At 37.9% G+C, this 21,338-nt stretch overlaps 2 protein-coding genes across 3 annotated transcripts in view; one reads left to right on the top strand and one right to left on the bottom strand.

Moving 5' to 3' along the window:
* The first annotated feature begins 5,565 nt into the window (after window positions 1-5,565).
* On the top strand, window positions 5,566-7,359 carry ARL4C (ARF like GTPase 4C). The gene has a single exon (XM_026707736.2). It carries the CDS (start codon window positions 6,165-6,167, stop codon window positions 6,741-6,743), a length of 579 nt encoding a protein of 192 aa, XP_026563521.1. The 5' UTR covers window positions 5,566-6,164; the 3' UTR covers window positions 6,744-7,359.
* A 12,318-nt stretch (window positions 7,360-19,677) lies between these two features.
* Window positions 19,678-21,338, bottom strand: part of TRPM8 (transient receptor potential cation channel subfamily M member 8) — a 99,186-nt gene continuing 97,525 nt past the window's right edge. For both annotated transcript variants that reach the window (XM_026707759.2, XM_087919566.1), the window contains exon 24: window positions 19,678-20,365. In XM_026707759.2, the coding sequence (XP_026563544.2) occupies window positions 20,315-20,365 (51 nt within the window). In that variant the 3' untranslated portion in view covers window positions 19,678-20,314. The remainder of the gene's footprint in view (window positions 20,366-21,338) is intronic.

Below are 21,338 nucleotides of genomic sequence, written 5' to 3'. Positions count from 1 at the left end.
CTCTGTAGCTTCCATGGTTCCCACTGGTGCTGGCGCCTCTCACCGATGCTGTTGTTGGAGACGGCACTAGTGCGTGGGGGGGAAAGAAATTAATTCACCCCCGAAAAAACATCCTAGCCATTTTTGCGGGGCTCAAAAAAAAAAAAGGCCCGGCCTTATTATGTGAGAAAGTTTTCCCTGGCATCTGCTTGGATGACAAAGGGGAGTTCGGGGTCGGGATGTTTCAGTATAGTTCAGTGATGGATAGCCTTTTTGTCATCATGTGCTGAAAGGGTGCCTGCGCCTGCACCCATAATGCATGTGTGACCCCACCACTCCTGCACATGCGTGTGATCCCATGTGCACCCCATGTGCCTCTGCCCATGTGTGTGTGACCCCCCTCCCCCCTGCACATGCACACGTGACCCTGTGTGTACCCCTCTCCCTGTGCATGCATGCATGTCTCCCACGTGCACATCTCCCCCCATGCATGTGTGGCAGATACCCAACAATCAACTGGCTGGCCGGGCGCAGGTGTGCATATGCAGTGATGTCTTGAGTACCAGCAGAAATGGCTCTGCATGCCACTTCCAGCATGCAGCCATAGGTTCACCATCACAGGTATAAGTTCTTTTGCAAAGAGCTTTTTTAGTGTTTCAAGTGCTTCTTGGCAAGTTAGGTCCCACTGTAGGGGTTGCCCCAGGCGGGGCTTCATCCCTGGGCTCCCTGTTTTAGAAGGTCTGTCATGGGTTTGGCAATTTTCTCAAAGGAGGGAATGAACTGCCTGTAAAAATTTGTGAATCCCAAGAAACTTTGGGGGTACCATATTTATCTGCATAAATAGCTTAGGTCTAAATCGAGATTATATTTGTATATATATATATTTGTTTTCTTATGTTTTTGCAGGTATTTATATGTATGGTATTTAGGTTTATTCGGGTATTTTCCCATGTCTTAATATTTGTGCTTTTATTATAGCGACGTTTCGGCAGAATCTCATCTGCCATCCTCAGGCAGATTGGGTTCTTTTTATTTTATACATACATACATACATACATACATACATACATACATACATACATAGTATGTATGCATATATTGGAATTCTTTAATCTGAGCTTCCAAAATTATTATCTTCAATAATAATGAAGATATTAACTTCAACTTCACGTAGAGAATTTGTGCTCCGTAACATCCACTCTATCTTTCACCTGCTTCATATCTCCATTCAAATGTTGGACTTCCTCCTGGAGTTCCCTTGCTAGGGCATCGAACTTGGCTTCAAGCTTTATTCCAATGGATTGAATTAACTCATGTATTTTAGCAGTATATTCATCCATAAGGGGCCTTAGAAGTTCTATATTTCCTGATAATCTTTCCAGCTTTTCTGTTTTCTTGCAGGTGGCCATCTGGGTAGGGTATTACTGAAGTTTAAGTTTTTAGATTTAAGATTTAAAATTTTGAAGTTAAAAGTTTTAGAGTTTTAGATTTGTAGCATAAACTCCACTGGGTTTAGTAATACTAGTGAAACATTAGGGAGAATTAGCAGTACTACAGTTATTTGGCTGCCTCTTGTGGTAAATCAACATAATTTCATAAAAAAAGCCAAAAAACTTAGGCTCTGCCTCCTTTACACCCCTAATCCAGTCAGAAGCAGTTAAATAAAACTGTTTCACCCCTCCTCACAAGCACTAAACACCATTCAGACAGTTTTTAATTTAAACTCAAAGATAACCTTCTGTAGAGTTGGGTAATAAAAAAAAACCTCTGGAGAATTTAAGGCAAAAAATTTTAAAAATAGGAATAGTTTCCACAATGCTTTAGTTTCTAGTAGTTTCCAGCTTCTTTATTTTGGCTCTGATAGCCTGGTTCTCCCTCCTCACCATCTTAAAGTCATGAAGTCTCAAAAATGATGATAGTTCTACAAAAAAGGAAATGGCAGACTGCAACTAGAGAAAGCCACTTTCAGCATGTAATGTAAATATGTAGAAAAAAGTAGTGCCTTATTGTCTGTTAGAAATGGCTGATTCTTCCACAGGGGCTCATCAATTTCTCTTTCTTCCTCCTTTCCTCTTCTTCCTCCCCCCCTTCCTCTTCCCAGCTGCCTAAGGAAGCAAAGGGGCTGATTTCCAAAGCCTCATCTACAACTGTAGAGGGTCTGTAGTGGTCTAAAAGTCTGCTACATTCAAGGGTGGGAGGTTCCACCAGTAGTGGAGTTTCCTAAAATCAGTTCTTTTAAAGTTTAAGATAGTGCTTAAATTATATTCTATTGCTTGTGTTTGCATTATATTGAATGCCATATGATCATTTTTACCCAAGATTCCAGCAAATTCAACTTCCTCTATCATGTCTTCTATATTAGTAAGAATTAGGTCCAGTATAGTTTTCCTTCTAGTTCCCTCCTCTAATTTTTGGATGGCAAAGATATCAGCTAGGTTGGTTAGGAATCTGTTTGGTCTTCCACTTGCTGTAGAGTTTGATGATGATATCAGTTCTCTGTTGATATCAGAGTAGTTAAAGTCACCCATTACTACTGTGATATGCTTCCTACATACATTTGTTAACTGGTTGGCAAAAGTTCTATTTTTTCTGATTGGTTGGGTGGCCTGTAATACACACCTATGGCAATGTCACTCTTTTTTCCACTTATATTGACCCATATACATTCTAGAGGGTTTTTATCTTTGATCATGTGCATTTCTATAGATATGTAGTGATCTCTTTAATATAGTGCAACTCCACCTTCTCTCTTTGTACACCTGTAGAACATTTGTATCCATCCATCAGTACATTCCAGTCGTGGATTTCATCTCACTAGGTTTCTGTAATTGGGAACTACTGTATGTCATACCTACCCTCATGTACTATTGCTTCTAATTCACCCTGTTTGTTCCCCAAGTCTTGAGCATTTGTATATAAACATTTAAGACTTTTATGCCTGTCCATGGGTATATTTCCTGCATCTCCTAGTTGTTATTTTTTTTTTCTTTTCTTTTCATCACTCTGCACTTCATTGTTTGATTTGTTTTCTTGGGATTTATGATTGGTTTTATGTTCTAGAGATTGGTCACCCTCCCCCTCAATTTTAGCTTAAAGCCCTTCTGATGAGTTGGGCCAGTGTTTTCCAAGTACATTTTTCCATTTTTGTGAGGTGCAGCACATCCCTTGCCAAGAGTCCTTTTTGTAGGTAATGCAGCCCATGGTCCAGGAAAACAAAGCTTTCTTGGCGACACCAACCCTTTAATCAGTGGTTTATTTCTAGCTAAGTTTTATTAATGAGATACTTTTGTATCTATTGAAAAAACTGAAGTATTCCATTCAGTATCCATTTACAGAAATCCAGACCAGTTATTCATAAACAAAGTGCCTTCAGCCACAGCTCCCGCAGGCTGGAGCTGATGGGATTTTTTAAAAAGTAGAAAAACAAGACTCCCAAAATCTACATTCCCCACACAACTCTAAGGACAGGATGTGACCTTTTAGACATAATAGGATTAACCTAACACCATTGAAATAGTAAACACAAGGCTCACAACCCTCTGGAGCATCTCAATCACAAAACCCCAGAACCCTATAAAAATCCATCCACCCACCCAGCCAATTGGTCAGCCACCCCATAAACATGCTGCTGTCACTGAAGTTTCTGGAAACCGAATAAACCAAGGCCTTCTTTCCTTGTAGCCGCCCTCCATTTTATTTCCAGCATTTTTCTCCTGGTTTGGAACCAGACTGGATTTTGCTTCCCATACTCTGTTGCTGGCTGCCTCTGACTCAGCATGCAGCTGTTCATTCGCTGCACCGCTGTTTTGCTGTTTTACTCCTTACCCCAAATTTCTTCTTTTCCTTTTTCCTTTCTATTTTCCTCATCTAACTCCCTGTTCTTTTTCTCCCGTTTCTCCCCTTATACCTTCCTACTTTAGTAATTTCATTCCCTGCAACCCAATTGACTTCCTCCACTGCCGCCATCTTGGACTCATTTTTATATACAGTTTTCCTATTAAGGTAGGTATTTCCTCTTACAGTAATTTTGCAATTTGTACTCTTCCATTTCCCACTCTGAAGACCCAGCTAATTTTTGCCTACATGTGTTATCTTACATCCTCCCTTTATGCTATCATTTCCACTGTAGCTTCTTTGGCAGGCTTGTTTTTCTATTCAGTAAGTTTCCACTGCATGGGCAGATTCCCTTCGGTCTGTGCCTGAAAATTCATCATATTGGTGCCTTATCAATCTACATTAGCAGCTCATTTGCATGAGTAATTCTCCTTTCAATTTGTGGGAAGCACCCCCCCCCCCAAAGAAGAATGAAATGTTTTGGGAAATATTAAAAAAGGCAGAATATTATATTTCGCTAAAGGAGAAATGGAGAAACATGTGTTTAGAATCAGGTAGCAGCCCCCAAGTCTTTCTTAATAAGAGCACAGCAGAAGCCAGCACTTAAGAGAGAAAGAGCTTATTGAAAGAGGAAGTCAACCATCCAGATAGCTCTATTCATAAGCAAACACGGCAGGCAGAAATCTATTCAAGACAGGGTATTTTGAAACTGCTTGCAGCAAAGTTTGACAGCTAACAAAAGCAGAGTGATAGGATTAGAAGCAGCCCCTCATCCAAGATCCAACACAGGATGAAAGCCATTAGTCACAATAGGAATTTCCCAACACTCTTTCAGAACACAAGCCCCCTTCATTGTGCCACCCCCAGTACAGTCCAAACTTCAAAGTCACACAGAACCTTTAAAAATCCATCCACTCATTCAACCGGTTGGTCAGCCCAGAACTGTCTTTGTGGTTCTATTCAATAAACCATCTTTGCAATCAGCCTCCATGTTGTTTCCAGTGCCTTTCTCCAGTCTTGGGATTGAACCAGATGGATTTTCCTTCAATAAATGTTTCTCTTCCCGTGCAGGTAAATTGGCTGAAAATATTAGTGAGTTTGGAAGGCTGGGTGAGGATCAGACTCGTTAGCCTTGGAGAAACTGAGGGTGGATGTGAGCCGACCAAAAACATCCAGACAGTATGGGAGCTGGAGAAAATGTCTATCTTACAGGAACGAGGCAGCCTAAGTGTTTTTGGGCCCTCCTGCTTCAGAGACCCACGATGGTATCTTTTACAATCAGACCAAGGAAACGTCATGCACTCACCTATAAATCATCGCCCTTTCCGGCGCCTAAAGCAGTGAGTGTACTGTTTCCGATCAGATTGTACATGGGATTTCATACTCCTGTTTGTTCTTTTGAACACACTGGTATTTTACAGGCAGAATTGTATTTCTATATACGATATGGAATATTAGAAAATATGACTTCCCCCGTAGTCAAAAATGGTACGGTCCAGACGCAGGCGACCCCTTTCCAAACAAAACCAAGCAATGATTTTCGTTGAATTTGGCACCTGGTAAAGAAGTTATCCAAAGACCAATTTACCAAAGACCAAATTAAAGGAAGCAGTGATTGATCGAGCGATCGATTGATCGAGGGGTGGAAAAACAAGGGCGGGGGACTCGAAAAAAGAACGTTTCTCCCTTCCCCCCTATGGTACACCATAGCCCTTTTAAAGCTCCTCCCTTCCTCCTCCTCTGCTCGCTTCTCAGGGCTTTGATGGATTGAGCTGCAGTTGCTACGTTGGAAGCTTTTGGGGGAGGTCCTATTGGGGCTTCCTCCCAGGCAGATCGTAGGGAAAGGCGGGGGGGGGTCTCTCTCGCCAGAAGGTGGGCCTAAGAGGAGGGCGCCACTTCCTGCCTGAAAATGAATGAGTCCGCGGGGAAGGAGGCAGTTCCCCTCTTGATCAATTCGTCTGAATAGTTGATCCAGGAGAAAACCCAGCTCTTTTTCTAGCCAGGCGAAAAATATCAACGATTTGCACGGAGAACCACCTTTGTTCTGCGGTTCTGAACAATCTGCCACACCTTTGCTGCTCGGTCCTCATTCCAGGCGGCGCGATCACGGCGATCGTGGGCTGCTTTGAGCCGATCTCCATTGCTTCCCCACCCCCTCCTCTGCCTCGCGCTTTCTGTCTTGCAAGATCCGGATTGTTGCTGATCTCCACGGCATATCTGGAATGGTTTCGGTGGGTGAGTGTGCATTTTAAAATCGCAACCTAATCAGGATCTAATACCGACTAACAAGGAAAAAGGGCTTAAACGGACTCAGCAAAGATTTTTCTGCTGCTGAGTCACCCATCGACACCATGGGAAACATTTCATCCAATATTTCTGCCTTTCAGTCTCTGCACATTGTGATGCTGGGTCTGGATTCTGCAGGCAAAACCACGGTCCTCTACAGGCTTAAATTCAACGAATTTGTCAACACGGTGCCTACCATTGGCTTCAACACTGAAAAAATCAAGCTAAGCAATGGAACTGCAAAGGGCATCAGCTGCCATTTTTGGGATGTAGGTGGGCAAGAGAAACTGAGGCCCCTGTGGAAATCCTATAGTCGTTGTACTGATGGTATCATTTATGTAGTGGACTCTGTTGATGTGGACAGGCTAGAAGAAGCCAAAACAGAGCTGCACAAAGTTACCAAGTTTGCAGAGAATCAAGGCACTCCCTTGTTAGTGATTGCCAACAAGCAAGACCTGCCAAAATCTTTGCCTGTGGCAGAAATAGAAAAACAGTTGGCTCTGCATGAGCTAACTCCATCCACCACTTACCATATACAACCAGCCTGTGCGATCATTGGTGAGGGGCTCACAGAAGGTATGGACAAACTCTACGAGATGATTCTCAAGCGTAGAAAATCCTTAAAGCAGAAAAGGAAACGATAAGACAAGAAGGAACTGAATTCCATTAGACCATGGAGTCAAGTTAGTCTGACTTGCTAGCTTGAAGTATTAGTTAAAAGTAGCAGTCAGATGCCGTTTTTTGTATTATTTTCCATAGTATCTCAGAATCCTTCAAATATGCTGATTTTTTTACAAGTTCAGATGATAACATTGTGCTGACTACCATTTGGGATGCTGGTCAGATCTATGCATGGCAGCCTATCAATTCCATCCTGCTCTCAGGCCTCATAAGCCAGTGGGAGAAGAGAAGGCCTCTTCATAATATTCTAGCAGGACTAGAAGGCAGGCAAGCAGAAACTTGCCCTATCGGTTGCTTCTGACCTTGTGAACTACAAATATGCAAGAGGCTTCCCTCATTCTTTGGACAATTCCTGGTTTTTTTTTTAAAATATATATATATAACAGAAACTACACTGGGAGAGAAAAATCATAAAGCTTGATATGTCAGGGCAGGTCCCTGTTCCATTCAGATTAAGATTTGTGCTGCCATCTCAGGATGTTACAACATGGTGATGTGTGTGCATGAAGATCTAGACATTGCTCGATGGGAAAAATGCTGTGATTAAGGGGAAATGTGCATTAAAATACAGCTTTGATATATATTGCTTATGGATGGCTCTTTGAACCACTTGTGGAAATTATTTCTCAGACTTACAACAAACTTACCAAGGTGTTTATGATCTGTTGTTGTGTGTGGCTATTACCAAGATCAGCAAATATGTAATTGCTGAACCAATGAGACTGGGCTACTTCCTGGAGTAATTTTTATGTGTTTAGAGGGAAGTAACCTGTGTTCCCTGTCATTCAGTTGAGTGTAAGGATATACATAGTGGGTGGACTGTTCTTTTTCTTTTTTTTCCTGTATTGTCTTTTGGATGGGTTCTTAAAATTGGGTAAAGAGGGCTATGTGTTATCATGTATTCCTATATTGAAAAACTAAGTTGGTGGTGTGCACTTGAATTAAAAACAGTGAGCAGCTTGGATCATTTGTGACCAGTAGCTGCCTCTTGGTGCTGCTTTATAAGCATTACATTAGAAAATGTTATCTTTTCATAAGTCTACACACTGTAGCAATAACCACTAAATAACTTTTTTTTAAAATACCATGTCCTTGTAATGTTGAACTGTGGCCATATTGTGTTTCCAATATTTAATCAGACAATCTGACCCATAATTCAATTTATTACTTTATAATAAGGTGGCTTTCATAATGCAAAGGATTGCAACTGTGAAAAGCAGTGATTCAGATTTGGCTTATTTGGTATAGAAAATCAAAGATGATGTAGGACCAAAAGGACAATCTGAACTTTCTGCTGAGAAAAATCTAACAAATTAACCTTCCTTCTTGTTTGAATCCATGGTTCACTGTTGTGGTTGTCAAGAATATAATAAGAGGCAGACATTAACACAACACGTTAATATTATTTTTAAAAGTACAGGAAAATTGGCATTTTTTATGAATGCTTGCAGTAATAATGCAATCTGTACAAGTCTACCCAGTTGAATTATATCCAACTACTTATGTATATTGGGAATTAACCTTTTATATAGTAAAAGCAAACCTCATTTATAGTATTTGTGAATAAGGATACATAGATCAAGCTCTAAGGCTAAAGTCTTACGTGGGCTTATTTGGGAGCAAGACCTATTGGACTTAGTTTTAATTGAGTCAATAATAATGACCTCCTTGGAAGAAAACCCATATCTAAATCAAGGATATAGAATTGTACAGAGATATGATATCCCAAAAGTTAAAAAAAAAGAGCTTGACAATTTCCATTCTTCTGCTAATTTTAAAGTCTTTTGTGACAGAAAGGTTCAATCTTTTATTTTAGAGTTATATCCATGATTCAGTTTCTAGGACATGGATTAAGCCACTTTCTGATGAAATCATGTGAGTTCTAGAAAGAGCAACAGAAAAATGTAAGCTTACATTTGACAACAAATTCCAATTAGTTGATTTTTTTTTCATTAGCAGGGGAGATTTTCTATTAGTTCTTTTAGGCAACCCCTTTTTAAGAATGCAAGGACCTCTCTCTTCCAGCTGTATTATTCCAGATTATTATCAAACCAGAGCTGCTGCTACTTTTTTCTCTGCATTTTTATGTTTAAGAGAGCTTTACTTATTGAATATTTGTCATGCAGCTGTGAAAAGTACAGGAGTCCTGCCATGATACTGGCATCTGCTGCAATTCAATTCCTTTACATGCTTGAGGAATTTATTTACATGAATGGAGACTTGTTCACTAATCCCCAGAGTGGGCTGGTCCCATTGTTTAAAGCATTGCTTTTAAAATGGCTATTTTCTTCCACTTACAACTCTCTTGGGCATGTTTGTTACCTCATACCTGAAAAAGAAAAAGAATATATTTAATCCAATTTTAAAGCCAAATGCTGTCATTTTTACAATATGGTTTAGGAATTAATTGCTGTTCATAATCAAATTGTATCAGAAGGCAGATTTTGGATTCTTTTTCATTCACAAAATGTATTTCTTGCAAATATTAAAAAACTAAATTTATTCTGCTTTGTCAGATCAAGTTGTACATGTGTTAAATTACTGCAGTTAGGCCTTGCCAGCCATACTAGGTATTAAATATGCCAGTCTCTTTAATGGATTAATTTTGGTAGCACAGAAATATTGATCACTTTGAGTTACACACAGTTAGAAACACTGCCATGCATATTATTTTTAAAGTCAGACTTACTTGTACTGTTCAAAAATAATCCTGGCTTGTATCTTTATGAATTATCTGAGCAAAAGAGAATATCTGAAGATATATGATGGTTTTTAAAATGTTGATTTTAAGGTATTGCATAAGCCTCACTTCTGAGGCAGTTTTGTCCTAGTTTAAATATTTTGTTCTCTTCAATAATATTTGTGGAGAATATTATCAAATACTACAAGACACTAGTCTCATTTTCTTCATGATACACCAATTAAAGTATTCTAGCAAAAAAATCTGGATAGTGTTTTCATTCCACTGTATTTTGTCTGGTCTTATGATCTTGTTTTTTTAACGCATACAAGAATCTGCAAACCCCAAATAATTTAATGAACTAAAACCATTGAGCTATAACAGAGAAAGATTTTTTTAACATGAATAGCTTTTTGGTCTAGCCTTGTCCCTCCCTCAAGGTTTCTGAAGATAAACCTCAGTTCTGGGGTTTGTATACAAAGCTAAGCCAAATCAAACCACACTCGTATGCAGTGTGAATACTGTCAAAGAAAAATATTCACTGTGAATTATTTATGAAATGTTTTGACTATTCAGCTTTTGAAATCCTGAAACACTGTTTCAGGACTTTTACACAAAACTAACTACATTTCAGTTGCCCAAGCATTAATTTAAAATGACTAGTATTGAAGATTTAATAACACTTTCCATATGAATAATGTTATTTTCAAAGAAGGAACGGGTATTTTGAATAGTTAGGAAATAGAACTTAGTTTTACTCTTTTTCAAATTATATCACCAAATAGTTCAAAATACTTGCTTCCTACATTTATATTTTACAGATACAACTATTTACTGGGACTGATTTTTGATTTCCTAGTCTAATTTGCAATCTTGGGATTTCCTGCTGCATCCTATTCAAATAATATCCCAGTCTTGAGTTTAACCAAGATTGGTTTTCCCTTCTGATGCATAAGTGTATCGTCTAGTACAAGAATCTTCAAACTTGGCAAGTTTAAGACTTGTGGGCCAACTCCCAGAATTCCTGAGCTAACATGACTGGAGGAGGAATTCTGGGAATTGAAGTCCACAAGTCAAAGCTGTCAAGATTGAAGACCTCTGATCTAGTATCTAGATTCCTATAGGGAAATTTGCACAGATGCAGTCTGCAGATTCATGCACATACATGTACAGGTGTATATATATTGGGTCCTTCAAGCTCTTTGAGCTTGTTTTCTTGCAGATATTTCATTATCGAACTAGGTAATCAGTGCTAGAAGGGTATGGGATTTGCTCTTAATTTATATACTTGTGGTTTGCCTTATTAGTGTTGGTAGGAGTGTTCTTTGTGGTTCCTTGATTAGGCTGCTGTTTACTGTCAGCTTGTTTGGCTGAGTTGATAGTTCTTTGGGGTATTGTTTACTATGTGATTATTGGTATAGAATTAATCTTGATGTTAATCTACTCATCTGGTTCTTGATTGCTGGTAAAATAGTCTTCTGGTCTTTTTGGGTTTTTTGACTTTTTTTTTCTCTTTCTTGAGTGATATATAGATGCTTTTTATCTCTATGTGCCTGTTGATGGCTCATTTATGTGACTGCTAGGCTTCTTCTACTGTTTTTGGATTTAGCATTCTTCTAATGCTAGGAGTTATTTAGTGTTTTTAGATTTGCCTTGATCAAAAATACTCAGTTTCTCAGTTGACTGAGAATTCCTGGAAGCCTGGCTTGATGTTATCTTGTTGGGTAATGAAATGTCTGCAAGAAAACATCCAAACTCAGGAGAGCACAAGGAGCCCAAATGCCCCTAATCTACAAACAATATCTTCCATTGGGGGTGTGTGTGTGTGTTTTGTGTGTGTGTGTGTGTGTGTGTGTGTGTGTGTGTGTGTCTCAACGGATGCCTATTTCTGCATACAGTACATTGTTCTAACATAGAATTTTAGACAAATATAATTAGAAATAAAATTCATGTTAGAACTAATTTAATTTATAATTATTTTATTAGATAATACATTTTCTTACCAATTACTTTCTATTGCAGCAATAAACCAGATTCAACATACTTTAAGAATTTTGCCCATCCTAATTTCAGATGTTTTTAATGTTATATAACTCCTTCAGGCCATATATTTATTTTTGAAATGAATTCAAGAGAAAAGTAAATATTGAAATTTGTATTTGTGATCAATGTTCTTTATCAATATATTTTACTGCTAGAAAGAATTCTTCCAAGCCAGGAATAAAACAACACAGGTAGTTGCTTGAATCAACTGGGTGAAGTTTATTCTGAGAGCATAATATATATGAGTTGTCAAAGGTGGCCATGATTTGAATTTCTCTCAATAGTCCCTCATACCGTATAATAATGTAATGCCTTTGCTCCATGAAAGTATACCCTCTAGGAATTTTGAGAAAACTTACTTAGGTAGTTTTCCAGGAAGTGGTAAGTTCGCATTCTGTACTCTACTGAGCTATGGTTCCTGCTTGTTTATAGTTGTTGTTTAGAAATGGTGAACTCTTCAAGTGAAAAATATTTTTTCTTATTTGATCAAAGAGATCTCAAAATAGGTCTCAGGCAGGTAAGAATGTTCACCTGATTACATTTTAGCAGTTTCCTGTTGTACTTTGCCTAAAGTCTATTTTAATTTATGATTTTAAAGATTTTATCTTTTTATTTTGTTGGAAAAGAGGTGTAGTGCTTTCTGCAGTATCCTCATAGGAGTCTTGGGATTCTTCCTATTCTTGCCCATAGGAAGAAACATACATCTGCGAACTTTTCTCAACTGCGGGTACTTTTATATTGACAAAACCACTTTTGTTGAGTCAGCAGTGGTTCAGAAGACAAAGACTTCAAGGTCCGAGATAAGCTTGGATTAATAATGGAAATGAGCAATTAAATGATTATAAAATAACTTCCATAGGAGTGGAGAACAGGTTTAAGCTTTTATTTTTCAATTGAGAATATTATGCATCTCGCTCTTCCTTAAGAAAAATTTAGGGGAACTTAGTTCTTAGGCCAAAATCTGCTGTGCTTTGGTAATAGACTGGGATGATAGTTAACATCCTGTTTCCTAGAAGTTCCTTAGGCTCTATTGCTATGTTTATGTTAATATATTCCACTTTTCACTTCTCCTTTTCTCCTAGTTAAACCATACTAACCTGCTCCTCAAAATTAACAGGATTTAGTATTTTTGATGCCGAATTTCAGCTTCTTCCTTTGAAAATGGAAAAAGGAAAACTGAGCCCCGATCTGTAAAAGTACTTTGCCATGCTCCCATTCTACTCCAGAGCTAGGAAGAAATCATGCCTCATTACACTTGCTTATTCACACCCCACCCTTAACTCATTTCTAACAGGTACTTCTTTTTTTCAAAATTTTTATTGATTTTTAAAAAACAAACATAAACAAAACACAAAACATGAAAACATAAAACATATTTTTTGAAAGCACCTTGATCCCGGGTTACATCTCTTCGTACAGACATAAATTCAAGTTCATGCTCACTTTTATATTCCATTCCATATCTTATTACCATTCTACATTTTCTATATAGCTTCTCCCCTCTTTTAACTCTCTTAATTCTATTTTATTTATTTCATCTCAATTTAAATCATTATACTTATATCCTTTGTCTGTCCTGTTTCAACTGTCTATTATCTTTTCTCATTAACACCAAATTTCTCCTGTAATCACTGATTGGAGTATGACGCCTTTATATCTTTCCCCTAAATTTATAGCACTTAATATAATATATAACTTTCATTTGAATTCTGCTTGGTACATTCTAAAGCTACACACTATATTTTAAGAAAAGAAGAAATTATAAATATATAATATAATTAAAACAACAATCCATACCAATTGAACTCTTATTGTTAAAATTAATATTCATTTAAATCTTAAACATTTTACACATTACTTTTCAAATAGGTATCATGCTTCTATGGGAACACTTATAAATTTTGCATAGTAACTTCCCTCCCATTTCACTTTATATTTTAAAACATTGTGTAATTAAAATGTTCCCATTCTTTCCTAATTCAATTCTCTCATTTATTTCATTTCATTTATTTTACTCAAAAAAGTTTCACTGGATTACACTGAGTATTTTTTCCCATTTTATAATCATATGTTGTTCCAATTTTCTAACATTATTTCTAATACAAGTATAACAATACAATCTTATGTACCTTTGCAGAATCTCTTTTTCAGTTATATTTTTACCCATTATCTCTAAATAAGTCCTGTTTCTTTACATCTTGTTCCAAAACTTTGTAGCTTCTCTTCCCTTCCTTCCTCCCTTGCTTCTTCGCTCTGCCCTTTTTACCCCCTTGTCTCTTCACCTCTATTTCCCTCTTCTGTGTTCCCTTTTTCTGTTGCTTTCTGACATTATATCCACTTTTCACCTTATTTTTCGGTTGTTTTTTTAGGTCTTAAATTCTCCATTCTCTTTCCCCCTTTTCTTCCCCAAATAAAGTTACTTGTTCATTAAAGATGGCTTCTTCTTTGTCCCAGTCTTCTTGTTGTGCAGTTTCTTGTAGCTTCTCATAGGTACAGATCGCCATTTGTAAGAAATGAAAAACGGAGCCAAAAGAGCCCTTCCCTTCCTGTTCCTCTTCTTTATATTTTTTAAATTCCATTTTCAGTTCATCCACAAGTGATGCCATTGTAAAAAAAAATTTAAACAACCACCCAAGTGTTTTTAATCATTCAAATATAATTTCCAAAAGTCCCAAAGTCATCAAGTAATCCAAATATACATAAGCTGTTCACTTTCTTCTTTTTTCGCTTTCTCTTCCTGGGGTTACAGTTTAGTAACAAAGTTCCAGTTAGAATGTATCTTTTAGAAGTCTTGTTACAATTTAACTTTTGATTCTTTCAAATTCCAAGCAGCCTCCTCCAGCCAAATCTTGCTCTTATTCTTTTCCTCTCCCTTCGCACTTACAGCAAAAAAAAAGTTTTTTAGGTGTTCAGAAATCTTTATTGTCCCCTTGGCATTTAAATTTCCAGTTTAACTACCTGCTGCTGCCAAAGCGGGTTTTTCCGATTTCTCATTCATCTGCTGTCAATGTAAGGAAGGAGAGTGAGAAAAAAAAAACTTTCTCTTTTCACTTTCATTCGCTGCTTCCGAATCTTCTTTTGGAGCAATGTATCTTTTTTAAAGTTTAAATTCCAGGATACCTTAGTTGTTGCTTCTTATCCCGGTCAGCCAAAACTTTCACTTCTTAACTTCCTCCTGCACTTTCTTTTCCGGATGAGTGCTTCTTTGAGGTGGCCATTTCTGACCGCCGCTCTTACCGCCTTTGCAAAAGGGAGTTTAGCCAGCTGAGGAGGAGAGGTGCAGCTGCCCTCGACCCTGCCGGGATCTCCCCTATCTTCACCACCTCTATGGGGTGGCTTAGCCCCGAAGCCGGCTGGCTCGGGGCACTCCAGTGGCGAGCCCAGGCAAAAACCGCACATGATCGCGGCTGGCTCGGGGCACTCCAGTGGCAAGCCCAGGCAAAAACCGCACATGATCGCGGATTCCTGCCTGCCGCCGAAGCGCTGCAAACCGGAACTCCCTAACAGGTACTTCTGACGTACAGTTTTAAGGGGCAACATTCTAGAGGTTGTTACTGACGGTGTCTTTGGCTGAAATTCTAGTATCCAATATCAACAAATACATGAAAAACCACCTCCAACTTGCAAGCACAACATTGATTACAGGTAGTCCTTGACTTACAACCGCAATTGAACCAAAATTTCTGTTCCTAAGCAAGGCAGTTAAGTGAGTTTTGCCCCATTTATGACCTTTCTTACCATAGTTGCTAAGTCATTGCAGTTGTTAGATTAGTAACATGGTTGTTAATCTGAATCTGGTTTCCCCACTGACTTTGCTTGCCAGATGGTCACAAAAGGTGATCACATATCCCCACGATACTGCATATCATAGATACATGGCATTTGCCAAGCACCCAAATTTTGATTATGGGGATGCTACAACAGTTGTGAGTGTGAAAAGAGGACATGTCCTTTTTTTAGTGCTGTTGTAATTTTGAAATGGTTAAACAGTTGTAAATCAAGAACTATCTGTACTCAATGTGATATAGGTTTTTTCTATGTATACTATTGATATTATTTCCATAGGGCTTCTTGATTCCATCAGTTTTTACAATTTTTCCCATTTCATGGCAAGTATGGCACATTTGTCCAGTCCAAATTCCATTGCAATATCTTGGCTATTTATATGGACAGTTTTGAGCAGCGATTCTATTTTGGATGGTGTTTTTCCATATAGCTTTAGTCATCCATGTAAAGGAGGTGGGATACAGTGGTAGATTTTTTGATGTTTGACAGCCATGGCCTAAATTATTCAGTATTGTTAACAGAGGAGTCAGTGGGATGACATACTGTAGCCGCAGCTAGCATTAAAAAGGGCCATTGAGGTCTTCCTACTGATTCTAAGAACTATCGCTATGGCCAAAATTACACCAGGCAAGAAAACTATAAAATGTATTCTCAATCAACAGCCATACCTAGCATTAAAAAGGTAATTGAAGCCGCCTTTCTGGTTTTAAGAACCATCTCCATTGCCAAAATTATGCCAGGCAAGAAAACTATAAACTCGTTTCTCAATCAACAGCCACACCTAGCATTAAAAACGGCCATTGGGTTTTTTCTGGTTCTAGGAACTATTGCCATAACCAAAATTATGCCAGGCCAGAACACTATAAAATATATTAGAAACCAGTAACCACACCTAGCATTAAAATGGTCTGTTGAGGTTTTCTCTCTGGTTCTAAGAACCATTGCCATTGCTAAAATTAACCTGGTATAATTCTGGCATGGTGATGTTTCTTAGAACGAGAAAGAAACCCTCAAACCATAGGTTTTTCGTGTTCCCTAAGATATGACATCCAACCCTAGGAGTTTCTCTTATTTCCAAGAACAGGAACGCATCAGGCCCTGAGCATTTACTTTCCTGCAATAATGTCAGGTCAGCTCCTGGACCTGAAGCAATTTGAATTATTTTTTGTCTTTAGTTCCTTGAAATAACTAGTCCTCTACATGATTTACTTCTTTTAAGGACTTGAGCCTTGGCTAGAATTACCTCAGGTCTGAAGAATTGACTTTATTCCTGAGAGCAAGATCAGCTACTGGACTTGAAATAATTGTAGCTAACTTTTGCCTTAGCTGAAGTAACCAGGCCTCTACATGTTTTGCTTCTTTACTTTAGAGAGGAGTAGACAATTTAAGGTTAGGGGAGTAGAGTAGAATAGGGAGAGGGAGAGAGTGAATAGAAGAGTGGAGTGGAATAGAATAGTAGAATAAGTACAGAGTAGAGTAAAATAGCTTTATTTGGCCAAGGAATTTAAGGACTTGAGCCTTGGCTAAAATTACCTTAGATCACAAGAATTTGCTTTATTCCTGAGAGCAAGTTAGCCCCTGAGATAATTTTACCTTTACCTTTAAGCTATTTTTATTTCTGACTCACATGTGGAAACTGCTGAGATTACCTCAGGTTTCACCAGAATTTTTAAGAAATTAAGCTTTGGCTAAAATTACCTCAGGCCTCAAGAACTGACTTTATTTCAAGAAAGTAAGGTCAAATCCTGGAACTGAAGTTATTTTAGTTAACTTTTGCCTTTACATCTGGCGATGGTGGCCCCGGTGACCGACCCAGATTGGAAACCCTAATCTTTTGGAAATTGCACTACTATAGACTTCAGTACTCCTTGCCAGTGGATATGTTGGCAGGGTCCTGATCCAGCAACATCTGGAAGCACAGCCTGTTCCTGTACATGATGAAATGTTACATGTAAGTATTTTTTTCTCCTTCTTAATTTCATAATTCCTCTGGTGCTGCATAAAAGGGGTCTCACAATCTGATAACCCTAGTAAAACCTTCCTTCAGGTTCTGGACATCATTTTCTGGTTTGCTTGTTTTTGCAGAAAAAAATAGAATACCTAGAAAATAACTTGGAACAGATGAACAAGGAGATAGAAGACTTGCAAAACAAACAGTCTGATTTGCTAGACAAAACAGTCTTGCCCCTCCTTTTATTGTGCACACCCCAAACTTCTCTTGCACTTGTTTTTCCTTGCACTGTGAAGTTCTTTGCAAAATTGCTGGGGGTGGGGGGGGTGGGGTAGAGGCAGAAAGCTGCCTTGAAAATAAGAGGTGAAGGATGAGGTGGTGTGTCTCCATCCCAGCTGAGGGTAGATATACCCTCTTCCAATCCTGATATCACCCATTTTTTTTCCTCCTTGCCCCCCCACTGATGAGTTGCCCCCAGGTCAGCAAAACTTCCCAAGATAAGCATGAAAATCTGAATGCATCATTATGTAAAGAAACAGCAAAGGCATCCAGAAGGAGACCCATAGATCTTGGGAAGATGCACGCAGAGCATTTCCATGATCATTTGACACTGCCCTGGTGGAAGAAGAAGAAAAAGGAAAATGTTTTTGAGAAGTCATCTGCAAATTTCTATCTAAATTATTTATGATGATATTGGAGAGCACTCAGCCTGAGACAGACTCAGCCTGAACAGAATCGTTGCTTACTTCCCTCCATGTAGATATAGTTCCATTAAGGACTACACATTGAATGTGATCTGTCAGCCAGTTATGAAACCATGTAGTGGTGATGCTATTTAACCCATATTTTTCCAAATGTCTATGGAGATTTTCAGTCATCCAGGTCATGGCTGTCACAAAGGTAGACTTTGCAGCAATGAAATCCCTTGCTTCAAGCCTCCCATCAGCTTGCAAACACCATTCACACTGTTGCAGTCCTGGCGCAAAGAATGGTTGCAAGTCCATGAGACTTTGGGGCAGCGAAATCGTCTTGCTTGAAACCTCCCACTGGCTTGTAAATGCTTCGTGCTCAGACAGGAATAGTGTAAAGGCATTTTCAAGCGAATGGGAGACTTCAGGTAAGGCGATTAGGTTGCCCTAAAATATCTCTGTCTTGCAAACGCTCTTCAGCTGGATCTGGTACAAGCCTCAGTTCGCAGAGAAGAGAGGCCTAAATTACTGTAGTGCAAGATCTCGCTACTGATCTTTTGTGATCTTGCACAACAGTACTGCATGAACTGCAGGGCATTGGTGCTTATGAATGGCTGAGGGTGCGGGGGGGGTGGGGGTTGAACAGTACTGCACAAACTGCAATGGGAGTGGGTGGGATGAAAATGGGAAGCCGCCATGGACAATGGGCAGGCAGCATTGGGCAGTGGCTTCCCATTTTGTCCTCTCCCCTCTCCCATTGCCTCTGCACCTGGACTCCAGCCTACAACTGAACAGGCAGTGCAGCTGCCCCCTCACTGTGCCCCAACATTATTTGACTCCCTAGGCATTCTCACCAGCTGTGCGCAAGCACCGATGCTCAGCTGTCCCGCCAGGCTTTGGTGCTCACCCTGGATCACCCTTCCTAGCCTTGTCTGGCCCATCACAGGTGCTGCTCGATGTGAGCAATGTTGAGTTGGTCATACCAACCCAATCATTTCACTACCCAGCGATACCCACCTGGCCTTTTGAGATAATGTTGATCCAGCCCTCAATGAAATTGAGTTTGACACCCCTGATATACTGTAACAAAATAACCATAAGGAATATTGAGATAATATTTCTCACAATAAAGAAGGATGGAAAAAAAGAAAATATCTGTGCAGTTAAAACCCAGGTGTGCTTAAGGAAAAAAACAAACTGCTGAGGGGAAAGATAAGAGACCCGACTCTCTGACCATTCCCACCAGGAATTGCTATCCTTGAGATTCCTCTTCCCAGGAGGATCCACAGTCATCTTGGATTGTTCCTAACTGTCCCCATTCAGATCTAGGGAGCTGGCTGCCAAAGAATCCACTGTGGTGGCAAAATCCACTGTTCATCAGCAAGAGAAGCAGAGTATCCTGCCACTCAGCACACCATCATGGGGGAAGTGGGAATGGGAGTTTTGACTGATAAAGTTTCTTGGGTTTCTACATTAAACCCAATTTTCTTGACGCTAATTTAAATCTAATAAGACCTTTCATCCATCCATCTTTCTGGGTTGTATTCTTCTGTTACAGGCTAACTAACCAATGAATTAATTTCCAACTTTTCCTTGCAAAGTCAAACATCTTAAACATTGTTGATCTTATCATTTTATTAATGTGGAACTCTCTTTTCAACTAGTGGTTAGTTAGAATGGTTCAAAATTTAATGTCTTCATTAATCCAGTTACTTATAGTAATGACAAAAAGCTGTTGTTAATTCCGATCTATCTTATTATTTTTTAAATATACATAACAGTTGCAACTATCAAGCAAACAAATTGATAAAACATCTTTACAGACACACAACATTGGAAGTGATATTTACATACATTTGAGGATATTTTTTAAGCAAATGGTTTATATCCCACCTTTCAGGAGCCTCAGTATTACATAGTAGGGTTCCTATTTATTATATTTATTTTAGTACAATTTATATGCTAAGACTTTATTATGTCCCATGATTAACAAACACAGAAAAATTAAAGCTTTCAAGAATGAATCAAGTCATAATTAAATCTGAATTATAATATAGTAAATTAAAAACAATATGTATGTCTGTTCTGTCTGTCTGTCTGTCTGTCTGATATGGAAACATCAATAAAGAATTTCCAGGATTATCATGAAAGCATGAGATATAAATAACGATAAGCTTGCTCAGATATCAGAAGGCAACATCAACAGCCAAGTTTAGAAAATATTAGTATTCCCACATTACATGATACTGAAAGATTGTACTAAAATATAAAATAGCGAATTACCTTAAAAACAATTTTCTTACAAAATAAATACAAGAGTGTAAAGAAGTGTCAGATTTAAGCCATGAGCTCTTGTTTCATCTTGTTTCCTCTTGGATGCAATTTTCATCTTAATTTGCTAGCAATATCTTTCAGAAGAAACTTCAAATCATTCATCTTAAAAAAATAATTTTGTAAGAATGCAAGAAATTAATTGGAAATTACATTATTACATTTCAGAAACAAGACTAATCTTAACTATTATACTGAATCATAGAACATTTAATCCTTAAGCAAATCCATTAACAATTCAGTTCTAAATGCGTTTACTCAAAGGCAAAGCTCAAAAAGTTCAACTGAATTTATTCACAAGGAAGGGTATATTATTTTGTAGTATTAATCAAAATCTTATATATTTCAGTTGCTCTCCACAGCTTGTAATTAAATTAACCAATATTTGCTGGTTGTGAATTTTGAATGCGTCTAAATTTAGCTTTAGCTTCTATAAACTGTCTTCAAAATTCAAAAAATGAAAAATAAGCATAAAAAGAATAGGAGATTGCCAAAGATCCAGCATGATTCTTGTAAAACGTTTTAATAACTCTTAAGTATCTAAGTATCTTATACTAACAAAGATTATAATTATATATTTATAATAATTACAATAAGCAATTTATAAAGTCAAAACAACAGACTATGTTATATTGTAATTATTCACTGAAATAACTTAGGAACGGATTTTTTCCATGAATGAATTATAAAAGCACCTATCATAAATCAAAAAGAAATTTTATTACACAAATCTAATAAAAAAGTAAATTATATGATAAAATAAATGAAAGAAGGCCTAAGTAAGTTTTTACAAGATATTGTTTATTTTTGTATATTTTAAAAGTACACTGAGGCCACAAGTTACAAGTTGTGCATGCTAAAATGATAAATTAATCCAGGAGCATAAAAATTGTCGTAACCAGAAAATATAAAATGTAATTAAGATAATAAATTCTTAAATGCAATGCTCCAGAGATGGGTGCCACTAAATGTAAATACTGTACATTTTTTCTTAAAAGAATATTTATTCCAATTATATAACTGGAGTAAAACTTCCTGATTCTTTGAAGCAGATTCAAGTTTTTTAACAAATCTTAAA

The sequence above is a fragment of the Pseudonaja textilis genome, chromosome 1, assembly GCF_049901715.1.
Source record: "Pseudonaja textilis isolate UNSWEBS1 chromosome 1, rPseTex1.2, whole genome shotgun sequence".
In the NCBI taxonomy this organism is placed as follows: domain Eukaryota; kingdom Metazoa; phylum Chordata; class Lepidosauria; order Squamata; family Elapidae; genus Pseudonaja; species Pseudonaja textilis.
Note: the sequence above shows the minus strand (reverse complement) of the source record. Positions and strands in the feature narration are given on the sequence as shown.

Coding starts and splice junctions, on each gene's coding strand:
- ARL4C (XM_026707736.2), top strand. CDS start 6,165: ATGGGAAACATTTCATCCAATATTTCTGCCTTTCAGTCTCTGCACATT.